General features: G+C 46.5%; 1 protein-coding gene across 7 annotated transcripts in view; it reads right to left on the bottom strand.

Annotated features, from left to right (window-relative positions):
- Positions 1-1,765: 1,765 nt before the first annotated feature.
- Positions 1,766-13,939, bottom strand: part of sipa1 (signal-induced proliferation-associated 1) — a 38,997-nt gene continuing 26,823 nt past the window's right edge. For 3 of the 7 annotated variants that reach the window (XM_023803562.2, XM_072706437.1, XM_023803563.2), the window contains exons 9-16: positions 13,656-13,930; positions 12,300-12,671; positions 11,849-11,987; positions 10,924-11,047; positions 9,506-9,604; positions 8,432-8,516; positions 8,090-8,231; positions 1,766-6,222 (exon numbers count right to left, since the gene is read on the bottom strand). In XM_023803562.2, coding sequence (XP_023659330.2) covers positions 6,079-6,222; positions 8,090-8,231; positions 8,432-8,516; positions 9,506-9,604; positions 10,924-11,047; positions 11,849-11,987; positions 12,300-12,671; positions 13,656-13,930 — 1,380 coding nt within the window. In that variant the 3' untranslated portion in view covers positions 1,766-6,078. Of the gene's footprint in view, positions 6,223-8,089; positions 8,232-8,431; positions 8,517-9,505; positions 9,605-10,923; positions 11,048-11,848; positions 11,988-12,105; positions 12,159-12,299; positions 12,672-13,655; positions 13,931-13,939 lie in introns of those variants that run through there. The other 4 variants (XM_023803565.2, XM_023803564.2, XM_023803566.2 and 1 more) reach the window with 4 other exon arrangements.

The following is a 13,939-nucleotide window of genomic DNA, read 5'->3' as shown; positions in this document are numbered from 1 at the left end:
CAAGCGGTGACTTTTCACGCTAGTCCCGTTTTTAGCTGCGGACTCATCGTTCCCGGACGTTGGACAAGATTATTTGTTAGGGCGTCAGGGAGCTGGGGAGCAGGAGCTAGATTTCCAGCGGGTTACTTATAGAAAGGACACACGGATCGATCCATGATCCCTATGCTCATGTTCAAACCTCCGCCTAGACGCTGTCTCTGTTTACAGAGTAAAACTCGCTAAACCGAAGAGCCGAGCTTTACTCCTACCAGTCCAGCGCTGCGCTCCAAACCCATATAAAGGCAAAACGGCCGAGTACTGAAGTCATAACACCTTGTATAGGTGTCAGACCATAAAGACAGAAAGCCCTACTGTCCCTGGTGTTTAGTCAAGGTTTCCAGTGGCCGCCTTCCAGGAAAGTGTTTGCATGCTGTTGTGTGCTCTGTTATATATTGCTCTTCAGGCAAATTAGGCTTCAGGAATATATTCATCTTGATTTTATATGCATCGCGATAAAAGCAAACAAATTAGTTTTCGGAGATGTGTTGCTCTGGGTGCATATTTGCATTTTTCATTTGCTGCATCACACAATGGTAAAACAGTGTTTGCAGAAGACCTTCTATACAGGAAACATTCATACACATGTATTTTATTTGTCTTGCTATATCTAGTTACCTCTATCGGTATCATTTTAATTTACAGGCTGCCTAGGAATAACATTTAAAAGTTCAACTTGTGCAGGGCTTTTCCAATCTGGCCCTTAATGCCAAATCCAGGCCTTGTTTTCAGTTCTCACAGGTAGTCAGTTTAATAATCAGTGACTCTGATTGGCCAGACGCTTCACACCTGGCTCACAGGTAAAGTAAGGCTGGAAAAACAGCAGTACTCTGACAGACCTCGGGGACTATGATTTGAATAGCCCAGTGGCCTGTACTACGAAGCGGGGTTACTGGCTTATTGAGGTAACTGGTCGGATTTAAGGTACCGCAGTTTAAATGGACTTCATATTCGTTCACTTACATTTTGCCCAGGCTACCTTAAATCCGACAAGTTACCCCGATAAGCCAGTAACCCCGCTTCGCAGTACAGGCCACTGATCTAGTTAATCAGCGGCCTTGTCTTATGTATGTTACCTGGCAAGGAAGACTACATTGTGGTTTTATGACTGTTGTAATAGCAGTTGCTCTGTGATGGACGGGCATCCCACTTAAGGCGCCAGGGACACGGTTTAGGTTCATCAGGAGGTTGTTGAATGGTTAGATGATGGATCCACACTCAGGACTGGCAGCTGTAAACCCACCTTACAACCTCACCATCTTCTCCTTCAGCTGCTCTGATGCACTTTCAGCCCACCGCTGGCTTTAGTAATCCCCCAGGGACTCTAGGTCGAAGGCCCGCACCAAGTGTGCATAAGCAATCGCCTACAACCGTGCAAATTCAAAAAAAAAAAAAAACTACTGAAATATCCTTTACTCAAATTTTTTTTTGAACACCGGTGATTTATAGAGTCGGGTGTTCTTTTTGAAAGTGTTCAGGTTTAACCCCTGCCTCAAGGGTACAGCAACAATGCTTCCTAAGGGATTTGGCAGAGCAACCTTCAAATGATATCTTTAATCAACGAACTACCAACTTACCAGCTTGCAGGTTTAAATTTTTTTTTTTTCATGTCATCTATTACGCCAACGGACAGAATTAAAGGGTATCAGAAGGTTATAATCCGGCCTTTGCACGCTCATTTTGCAACCATGTCAAAATTACTCCATTCAGAGACACATCGAGTCGGAGGTCATAGTTCAGACAAGGTCTTTATTGCCAGACGTCCTCCATTATATATGTACAAGAGTTGATCGACTGGAGAGTAAACGAAGGAGAGGAAAGTAGGACAAACTGTCGCTCTTTCGTCTGCTTGTTGGTTTATCTTTTCTCCCTGATCCAAATACAATCAGCTCTGTTCTATATGAACACCAACACCAATCTGCAGTAGCGGAGAGCACACAAAATAAAGGGCAGCTCCGTACAACTAAATTACAAAGAGAAACACTATACAGAGTAGCATATTGAACCTTAGTCACGGATTCACTGTCTCTTACAGAATATTCTATACAGATTCACTGGCTGTTACCGAATTTGATATACAGATTCATTGTCTATTACCAAATATTCTTTGCAGATTCACTGTTTCTCACTGAATATTCTATACAGATTCATTGTCTATTAACGAATTTTCTTTGCAAATTGGCTGCCTCTTACCGAATAGTTTTTACACTCAAGTCTCTTGCCGAATATTTTTTACAGATTCATTCACTTACTGAATATTCTTCGCAGATTCACTGTCTCTAACTGAATATTTAATAGATTCACTATCCCTTACCGAATATTATTTACAGATTAGTTGTCCCTTATCCAAGTTTTTTTTTTCCAGATTCACCATCTCTTACCGAATATTCTTTACAGATTTCACAGTCCCTTACCGAAAATTCACCGTCTTACTGAATATTTTTGCAGATTTGCTGTACCTTTGCAAACATTTGTGGCAGATTGACCAGACCTTACGAAACGTCTCCATTGATTTACTGTTCCTTACCGATCATTCTTCACATATTCGTCGCGCCTCTTGCACACGACCTCAGATATCGTATACGCTCAAATACGGAGAGACCCAGATAGCCAATCCAGAGAGATACGCGTCCGTCCTCACAAGCCTGACTGATATTACCATGAGGTATGGCCCAAATTCCTCCTGTGTCTTTTTTAGCCAATTTGACGCAGTTGGTGTTTCCGGTGACTTCTCATGGGTTGTGAGGGAAGGTAAGCACACAGGGAAACGTACAGTATGCGAGACCCATAGCAAGAGTGCGAGTGGAGGCCAGTCTGTGACAAGCAATCCGAACGTGGAGTTTAGAATCTCAGATTAGCACCTGATGTAGATTGTGTGGTTTTCCAGACCAGGATGTCGCGCTGGCAATCATTGGTCCGCACGGCATCCGAACTCCCAATGCCTGACCGCTTGGAAGGCTGCAGCAAAAACCGGGAATGGCGTCGTGATGCTACATGTGGGCTGGGACGCGGGAACTGTCTCGTCACGGGGCATCTGTCGAGTGATCATCGCGAAGGGGCCGTCTTCGATCCTAGCATGGGTGCACCTGCACGATCAGGAGTACGGCCGGCCGGTCCGGATGAATCCCGGGGTAGTTGGGTCTGAGGGTGAACTGGAGGGCAAGGCTAATCCGGAGCAACACCATGACTTTCTTCACGTACGTTCAGCCAGTGAGGAGCAGCTATTCCGACAAGCCCGGCTTAAAATAAAATGTCTGTGGCAAAATATGAATATTATTTCATGGTTACTTAGGCACGACGTAGGGGAAAAAAAATACGTGTTTGTCTTTACTGTGTAATTAGTGTTATCCATTCCTGTCTTCAAGTTTCAAGGTTATTTCAGAAAGATATTTTAAAATCTTTAATCCGTTAAGGTGCAATTTGGGGCATATTGACCCTTAAACAGCAACAGATGACACACCTCAAATAAGCACAAAGGGAGAACAGGTACAACCTTCCTTAAAAAAAGGGGACTTTTCAACACACCATCCCAAATATTGTTGTAGTATCGACAAGAAGGCCCAAATATGCAGAATACATGCCAACGCTCCTCCTTATGCCATGTTTGTTTTTTGATTTTAGGGAAAGAAAAAAACTCTTCTTTGCACAAACACACGTTTACAGCTGACCTCAGAAGTCTCCCGGTGTGTCTTTTGCACTTGAGAACAACTTCACACACAAAGTATCGACACGGGGCTGGGGGAGAGAAACATCTTCCTGACCACTTACGATAATTTTATAGGACGCGTTGCTTCGACTAATAGGATATCAGGGTAAATATCTAGTTAGGGCACATTTAATTCCATCGACATAAATAATCTGCTATGAATACGCTCCAGTGTACATCAAGTAACAAAGAGCATCAGTATACATCATGATCTTGTATGTACATATAGATATACTATAGAATTTAATTTCAATATATTGTAATCTGCTGGTACCAGGTAATCACAGTGACTATAAAATAAGAATCAATAAAATAATATTTTAAATTACCAGAGGACGGGAGAAAAGTATTTACAACACATATGTTCATAGTATGTCAAATAGCCTGGTGCGCCCCCCAGTGTTTAAACAGTGCATCCCACTCTGACAGAGTCATCTCCACTACCTGCAGAATGAAGTCCGGAACCTTTCATTATATTAATCGCAGATTCTCATTTAATAATGTTGTTCCTGTCACTGTCTCCTGCACCCAAGCCCTGAATTTTGGCTCACGTGGCCCCATGGCACCGTACGTGCGGTTTGAGGGTTTGGGGGGGTGGTTTGTCCTGTCGATTCTCGGCCGTGCTTCCCCGAGGTGACGACGAGGACGGTCTCTCGAGTGGCCCGTATTTTACTGCCCCCCCGTTCGCTCATCTGGCAGCAGAAAGCAGGGGATTCCTATCAAAGGGAGGAACACAGATCTCAAGGTGCCATGATTCCGGAGGTCAGTAAGGTGACGTCTTCCTCGCCAGCCGGCGGAGATCCAGGGGGGGGGGGGGCGGGGAGACGCCGTGTCAGGCAGACGGGAACCTTCAAGCTGAACTCTCACCTGATGAGGTAATTGAGCTTAACCTTTAAACTCTGACTTGGTTATCTACTTAGTTATATACCCACTTGATCACATAAACGAGTCCCATTAAAGTCCCCAAGGAAAACGAGTCCTTCCTTCTCTTCGGTTCTTCAGATCTGACCCACCTTGGGTCTCAGACTAGGATGCCGTGAGCGCATTCTTCTCACCACTCGCGGTAGTCTGGTTGGGCGTGGTGTGCTAGCGACAGAGCCATAATTTGTTAGGTTAGAACCAATATGGCCGCCGTTCGTTGTGAAGATGGTCTTTCCAGCTTGGGAATGGTCACCGGCATGACCAGAGCCTTCCAGAAGGGATTAAACCAATAACTTAAGGTAGCATGAAAACTCTCCCCTTGTCATTGCTGTTGTATGTGGTACTGTGGTCCTGGGGGTGCACTATTTTGTGCCACTGTAAAGCCCACTTGACTTGGAAAGTGGTCTGGGGTCTGCTTATTGTGATTTTTTGTCCGTTCACAGATGTGACCTGCAGGAGGCAGACTCTCTCTCTACTGTCGTGGCTGCAAAAATCCTAAATGCCGTCCGCCATTCTCAGCGCACACACCCTTCCGCGTCTATGAGTGAATCCGTGAGAACGTCACACTGACTTCCAGGGAGCGACATCAGTACACAGACCCGGTACACGCTTAGGTCCAGTCCCTTTTTTTGTTGGACCTTGAAAACAAAAAAAATTACCAGCCAGATATATAAAGGTATATGCAAGGAAAAAGGGGCTTATGTGCTAAACCATCTCAGGGGGGGCGTGAAGCGGAGGACGTCCTAACGACATAATTTAATCTGTCCGACGTGCTTTTGCTCTGGATTCCGGGCAGGAGGTCAGACTCAGCTCAGGGGAGATTTGCATAGAGTGGAACAGAAACCCCTCAATACCGCAGCAGAAGCGATCGCTTGAAGGGGAATCAGACAGCTGTGTCCAGATGTGATTCTATTGCTAATGCAGGAGATATACTGAGGACTTTTGATCCAGTTGTAGGAAGCAGATATATAAAAAAAATGTATAGACTTTAAGTTAATCTGATATACATTTCAAAATAACCACCAAACATATTGCTATCCAATAAATGCTCTCACCATATACATAAAAGCTACAAACTCTGCATTTTGCTAATTAGCCCAACTTGCTGACAAAGTTGAAGTTGGGAAATATACCTACATTCATGCACGTGCGCACACACGCACACACAGACGCGCACACACACGCAGACTCGCACACAAATGCATCCCCGTTGTAGAGTTCCTCAGTCCTGCAACACTGGAGTCCGTTTTTGAAAGAAGGTGGGTGTGCATACCGTGGTCAGGCAGAGCCAGCCAATCAGAGGAGAGGTTAGCGGACATGGGTCAAGGGGTTGACAGTCTTTCGGGGTGGGTGCTGGGGGGGTTTGGGATGCACGATGCGCTGGTGGAGCTGTCGGCGGGGCTCTGTGGGAGAAGCTAGCAAGGCTTGTTCACGCTACACAGGAGCTCAGTCACCTTGATGAGCCGGGCCACCGTACTCTGGGACTCCTCCTGCAGCCGCTGGTTGTTCTGCCGGAGGCTCTGCACCTCCGCTTGGAGGACCGCCTTGTCCTCCTTCTCCTGGAGGGGAAGGAAGATCCATTCAAGGTGGGAGAAACAGATAGAAGATGAAGGTTTCCTGAGGAAGACGAGGAGTTTACTGCTGCGGCGGTTCTCCAAGTGCATCCATGCTCAATAAATACATATTCATACATACATTTGCATCTTACTTAAAATGTACTAAAAATACACTCAATATTCTTTGCTAACAAATAAATTCACAGTATGTTCTCTATTTGAGTACCTTGATTAGGAAGAAAATGTCATATCTTTGATTATTCTTGTAGCAGCAGAGAAAATTAGGCATTCTTTCTACAAGGGATATTAAATGCTGCCCTGTTTCATGGGATGAAACGGTAAACTAATGCACTTCAAGTTAAAGGACAGCCTAGAATCTGTCATCACCACACAGCCAGTTAATAGGACGTCAGACATGCACTGTTACATACTCTTTCCATGTTATAAAGGAATCTTGTTTTATTTTCATTTATAGTTGGGAAAAATGGTAAAAACCTGTGGTGTACAAACACTTGAGACCAGTAGTGTACATCTGTCGCCGAGATGTGCAAGATCCCCCCCCCACACACACACAGGTTGCACGGTTTATCTTTCTCCACAGGGAATGAATGAAAAACAGAAAAAATGCCAGCTGACGGCCTCGCGGCCTGCCTTGGGCTAGCCGACGGAGCGTAATTGGCAAATGTACGTTAAGTAGGTCTCGGGGTGACGGACGGACGCCACTAGGATTCATCTGCCGTTTATGTCCCGGGGGGGGGGGAGCGCAAAACGCATCAGCCGGCTACTGTTTTGATCCCTGGTGCTGGCAGGATGAAGGCCAGGAGAATCATTCAGAAACACCTCTTTCCTCTCGGCCTGCATCTCGAAATCGAAATTTATGCAAACTGTCTAATGGAAAGCACAGCCGCAAGACGAAGAAAGGGGAAATTATTCAGGCGAATAAATCCACATACAAAGGACAGAAATAAGCCGGGTAAAGTGACTCGCGACACAGAGTACATTTCTGCCTCGTCCTTCTGGGTCCACCCAACTACAAGATCCCCAATCGGCTTCTTGGTACCTCCACAAATCACCTCTTAATCCCCAATTCAACAAAGCACATTATGGTTCCATCAAATGTCGGACTGATATTACATTTGTCACTTGGGGTGGGTTTGACAGATGGAAATGTAAAATGCATTATGAAAGGCATGCACCATATGTGCTGTAATGCAAGGTTAATCGCCGGGATTGACGAAACGGCCGATGGCACGTGAATCAGAAGGTGAACCAACATATCGGTTACTGCTCGAGCACACACAACTGTCCGCCATTAAATTAGACTCCATATCCTTTCGCAGGCTTGGATATAAGGGAAAACAAATGTTCCAGCGGAAGGAAGATTAATAATGTAATTTGACGGTTCGCTTATTTCATATTTGCAGAGGCAGCCTGCGCGATGACTTCCTCCACAGCTTCTGCGAGGCTCCGTTTTTTTCCCATTCAGCTCGATAACGATATTACATCATATATATATGGTTGCATGCAATTCAAAAAGTCACCGAAATCCATTAGGGGCATATAAAGGCAAATGAACCCATATAAAGAGACCCAATAACTCATCTTATGACACTTCGGATTTCGTGTCTGCGGTCGTGAGAGGCGCGTCTGCGAGGTGTGTTGGGAACCGCGCCTCACTCTCCGATTTCCTGCTTAATTGCTATTGGTAAGCAGAATGACCTGAGGCTGGGGCATATGCAGGGGCGGGACCACAGGTGCACTGCCCCCAGCTGAAAGCTGATTGGCCACAGGAGTCTCCCCTTCCCTGTTACTCACAGATTCAAAACATTTCATTGGCTAATGATAAGGTCGGGCTCTTTTATACCCTCACCATAAAAAATCTCGTCAACAGTCCCCCATCCTGAGGCTGAAGAACCACGAAGCCTGTTACCTTCTGCAGGTCTTCTTGAAGTCTCTTCAGCATGGCTTCTAGCTGGGAAACCTTTTCCTCCAGATGTCCTGGGGAATCACTGCTAGGCAGAAGGAGGGAGAAAGAATGAGAAAGGTAAAAGAAAGGATGGAGGAACGAATAAACCATAATTCAGGAGAAACACAAATTAATACGTGGACAAGAAGAAGATAGATTTCCTGAAATGAGTTAATAAGCAGCAAATAGCCCAAGGATTCACGTGGGTCAGAACCTACTGCAAAATGTGCCAATGAGAAGACTCACCTCTCCTTTATGTCTCTCAGCTTAGCCTCCATCTGTCCTGGAACATTAGCGCCCTCCGCAGGCCCTGGGCCGTCTGTTTTACGATCTGGAACATCACGTTAGCTAATTACCTTCACCCGGCATCACCCTCAGAGATCTTTTTTGTGCATCATGTGACCCGTGGACGTTTAAGCTATGGAACAGTACCTGAACGCTATCGAGAAAAATGCTCTAATAAAGGTCCGAATAATGTTTTTCCTGCCTTCGAGGAAGTTAGGAGCCTTATTACATTTATCACTCAGTGATTAATTTTTAAATAAATTTACATTTAGCACAGAATCTTCGTTTTCACAGCTTGTGCCTCTAGAGAATCAGGGAAATTCTCAAAATCCTCCAGTAATTTATATTGCGCATTAAAAAAAATTCCACAAGGAAGAACAGATAAGATTGGGTTATATGCCAGGACTCACTTCTGAATTATAACACCCCTTTTGCGTTTCGCATAATGCTTTAATATCTAAAGGTTTGATTTTCTCTGTTTTTTCCCCCCCTGCAGAGAACCTGCTAGAATGTCTTCCCTGTATAATTTTATTTTTCTCAGCTTCTGTTTGCATTAATGGTATAGGAGAAAAACCTTCTGTTAGCTAGGTAGAGGAGACAGCACACAGTGTCCTTTCCTTGTAGTTTAATTGAATTCAGTTGGAAGGGGGACATGAACTGGGTTTAATTTTTCAGTAATCCCAGCGGTCCTGGACACCTTGAACTGTTTTATTCGTTCTCCTTGTCTCCGCTCGACTCCCGGACACGAAAGCCTCATGATTATTCTCTGGCATTTATTGGCTCAGTATGTGGTTGCTCTTGACCAATGAGCACGATGCAGCCTCCAGGTGACGGTGTCATTAGCCAATTAGCTTCCCCGTGGAGATCAACACTGCTAAACGCTGCCTATGAGAAGGTCTGACGTGTGATGTATTTACGAATCGTATCACACAGGGGGGTAGCTTTGCACACTTCTACAACATCAGAGCCGAACATAAAAATAGACTCGCTCGGGCAGAACGATTGTTCCCCCCCCCACGTCCTCTGCACCGTTACCTTCTCGGGACAAGGCCTCCAGGATACTCCGACAGGCTGTGGCCAAATCCGCGATGGATTGCCAGTCTTTCCCAGAGGTTTCACTCGTCTCCGACAGGACTGAGAAAGAGTGCATCATACAAATCCATTAATGAGTGCTGTAATGTTTGTGTGAAGTACTGTAAAGGACACAAAAATGGGTTGTCAAATGTAGCAATGTTTAAGTGTAACATGGTCCCACCACCAGAGGGCACTAGCGGTAACCTTAACGCAACTTCATCTCTATGGCTGGGTCGATATAAATAAAATAAATAAGAATCAACTGTATCTTTAGGAATACTGAGTGCTACTGTGAACAACTTTAAATCAGTACAAGCTGCACTTTGTAGCCCAAACCACTGGTTCAGTTTAGTTGCCTAAGTAGCTATTTGGAATCAGCTCAAATCTATTAGAACTGCACTTCCACTACAGTGATTAACATTATGGAGACTTAACACAGGAACGTTAACGTACACAGGGAGCAGATAAAAACCGCGACTTGGTGCCAAAAGCAAGTGCCAGGAAGGGCTCAACCGCGGGGATCTTGAGCACGATGGTTAACCCGATTTTCTTTGGCGTGGAAGATTCAACGAGCGTCATGTAGAACAGTAGGCGGTGAAAGTAATGAGAATCATAATAACCACTGGCCATCCGGTGTGACTGATCAATTCAAAGGGTAAGGGGGCCAGATGGCTGAAAGGACGTTGGGGTTTGGGGGCTGTCACCCCCCCCCCCCCCATCTGTCTCCCTCTTACTCAGGGTGGTTGGAAATGGTAGGGGGTGATGAGAGCTGGTGGTTAGAGGTACTGGCTTTTGAGACGGAGAGGACAGGCAATTAAAAAATAGAAGAATGCATAGATTAGGAGACAACCGCACTAAAGAGATGGTCAGTCGCCAACCTGTTTAAGAGCTGTCTAACAGCATCTAAAAGAGTCTCTTCAATGTTCGATAATGGAACACTACAGCTTTTTATTCACCACTGCCAATTTTTTGATGTACAGTCACTATTAAATGATTTTATTGAATGACTGTTGTTCAAATGGCATCCAGACTAGGGTGTCCCCTGTCTTACACACTCTACAGTCTGGGATAGACTCCAGGCTTGGCCAGACCCTCAAGAGTATTTAAGAGAACTCACTTAATAAGAGGCTATGGAAGACGGGTGTATGGACTGTTGTTTGAGCTCAACATTTCGTGCTATACAAGAGGGTTTTCCAAAAAAAAACAAAAACCCTTGACTACATGTGACAAAACTGGAAGTCCAGTATATTCTCTAATCTTGAATTTTTAACCCTTTAAGTTGGTGGTTAGCTCTGATCTCATCATGTCATGTTGGGTTTGCGGTGTTAATGCAGAGAGGTGCTTATAGGTGTAACTGGGGACTCGTAGACGGCCCATACTCTTGGTGATGGAGTTGTGTAGGCTCAGGGCCCGGGAGTTGCGGTCGGCTCTATCCGGGCCAGTGAGCCCTCCTGGGGACTGGGAGGGGTCGCTGGACGAGGGTAGATCCTCCAGCCCTACAGACTGCAAAAAATGAAGAAGTAAGTGTCCAGGCAGGCTGCCACAGACCGTATTTTCACCTCCATTCATAGAGTACCCTGCTGCTTCCAGAACTTTCGATGAGGGTTCCCACGACCGTTACAACACTATTCTTTTGGCAGAATCAGGTGGATCAGTGTTGGCATCTCTAGGTAGATTTCGTATGACATACTGCCACAGACAGGAGCATTTATCAAATGACATGTAGAGCATGAATCACATTTTAACCTGCCTCTGAACTTAATGCCTGCCTCAGTGCATGTGATAAGACGTTCTACATCTGATAGAAAGTCAGTGGCATTTCACTTCACTTCTCAGAAGCCACTTCGGCCACTATAACAACTACAGTTATTCTCAGTAAACCAGCATTAGTGTAACCCAGTGTTTCTCAACCCAGTGTTTCTCAACCCAGTGTTTCTCAACCCAGTGTTTCTCAACCCAGTCCTCAGGGAACCCCAGCCAGTCCACATTTTTGCTCCCTCCCAGCTCCCAGCCAATCAGGAACACCGAATGGCTGGGGTTCCCTGAGGACTGGGTTGAGAAACACTGGTGTAACCAGACAGGGATCCCCCTACTTCCCCGACGGAGTCCTTTAAGACCCAACCAGGGGTTTCCCAAAACCTCCCATTAGCAAGCTACAGAGTAGGAACCGTTCAGTTGCATGGCTGCAACTAGGTAAGTTGCTAATCTTGTTAGCAACTTTGCTTTGGGAAATGTACCCCAGAACGTGATCATTAAAGGAGTCACAGATGGTGGTGGGGGGAGGGGGGGGGGCTCCGCTCATACCTGCATCTGCTGCTCCTGGCTGTCTAGTGGCACCTTGGGTTTGGCCGCCAAGATGAGGTCGGGCGTGGCGTCGCGTAGCTCCGTAACATTCTCGTAGGCTGGCTCATCCGCCCCCATGTCCACGTCTTCGCTCATTGGCCTGCCAGGTGGAGAAGGACACAGACGATTGGTCGCTGCCGAAGAGGAAGCCCTTGAAGTGTTAAAAGTGCAAACTTCAATGCTACATGAGCAGCTCTTAGCATGATGTTAATCAGTACCGGTTGAAGCCCATGTGGTGCCCTAGGCAAGCTTCACTGCTGGCGCCCCCCATCTAAGACAAAGTGAGATTGGCTTGCTAAGTCAGCACCCCCTCAGAAGATGGCATCCTAAGTGGCCACCAATGTCAGCTAATCGGTTGACTGGCTCTGATGTCAAGCTACAAGCATCTGTCATAATAGTGGAGCCGGCGTACCCATCGCCAGAGTCCTGGTAAGTGCCGTGCCTCTCCTGGGAGCAGCTGCGTGATGGTGGGGAGGTACTGACTTCCAGGGTCTCGGTGGTGGGCTGGTCCTGGAGCGAGGTGGTCTGTACAAGGGGGAGGCTTGGAGAGGATGGTCGGGATCCCCGCTGTCCATCCTCTGGTGCTGTCGCCACAGGTGGGTCCTCCCTGCTTTCGGGAGGCTCCGCATCCCCTTTCTCACCCTCCACCCCTTCCTCCTCCTGCTCCTCCTCCTCCTCCTCCTCATCCTCCCTCTCGTCCAGCACCCAGGCCTCCCCGGTCGGCTCCTCCCCCGCCTTGCGCTCTGCATCCTGGATGGCCTTTTGATACAGCTCGGAAAAGCTCCTGCGGCCCGGACAGGGAGCCGGAATCAGCCGTGAGTGTGGAATCACCAGGAATCCAGCACCGCACTGGACACCAATAATACCAATTGGCTACCCTGCCTGTCAATCTCTAGAAATTACCCAATCAGCATGTTAAAAAAACAGCTCATTTACATTTTACATTCTCGTCCTAACTGCACCTCTTCACTGAAATGTGCTGATTTATTTTTGTTGTCAAGTGCAAACGAATTAAATGGTTAATAGTCCCTGCTTCAAAGTAATTCCGGAAATAAAGAAGCAGCCGGTTCAGACCAGTTGAAAGTCAACGTGTCTATAAACAGCAGTCACCTCTGAATGACAGTTCAAAGCAGATTTCAATCATACCGAGAATTAAAATAAACCCAGCCGCTGCTTGCTTGAGGAGGAGTGCTTGTTTTTGTGGGATTATAATATTACCTTAACCATAAAAATGACTCAATAATATGCAGAAACCTGAATGAAATTTTACAGAGGAGGTTAATTGTTCCGCACTTGTCAGTCACTTATGGCTCCGCTTGTGGGATTGGGTCTCAAACAACGTTTATGTTTTTAAACGGACGTTAAAGAGGTTGAAAGAGTGTCCTGTCAGCGCCGGAAAGAGGGATTTTTAAGTGGAAGGTGTTATCCACTTGTATTCAGCCCTGCATTATGTCAAGCCAACACTATCATATTGTATTAGCCTTACAATTATTTCAAAATATGGAAATCAGGCAGGATTATTATTGTCACGCTCCTTCACATGAAATTTCTGCTTTTGTTCCCGCCATATTGTGAACAAATCCGTCCACCCGACAGCGGAAGAATATGGAATTACATATTTTCTCCTCATAAATATCATAAATCACATGCCTGTTGGCACACTGGCTGATAAAAACAAACAGCTATCTGCCTGGGGGGGGGTGTGTGCAGTTGCCCGTATTGTGTTGCCATGGCGACCGCCTCCCCATCCCGCCTCATGCTGTCTCACCTGCGCGGCTTGCCGTTCTCATCCGGCGGGATGACAGTGAGCTGGATTTTGGGGGCGGATCGCAGTAGGCACACCCTGGCCTCTGCCTCCAGGGACACCAGCGGCTGGCCGCACAGCCGCACCACCCGGTCGGCCAGCTGCAGGCCCCCGCTGTCGGCGTAGCCAAACCGCTGGAGGTCCGTCACAAAGCCTTCCTCACTCAGAGAGAAGCCGGGCTGCCCTGCTCCGTCACGCAGCGGCATCACCTCCCTCGCCTCGCAGCCTCTGGTCACTATCTGTGGGTT

This window comes from Paramormyrops kingsleyae, chromosome 24 (genome assembly GCF_048594095.1).
Source record: "Paramormyrops kingsleyae isolate MSU_618 chromosome 24, PKINGS_0.4, whole genome shotgun sequence".
Classification (NCBI taxonomy): Eukaryota; Metazoa; Chordata; class Actinopteri; order Osteoglossiformes; family Mormyridae; genus Paramormyrops; species Paramormyrops kingsleyae.
The sequence above is the reverse complement of the archived record's forward strand: the minus strand, read 5'-3'. Positions and strand labels throughout refer to the sequence as shown.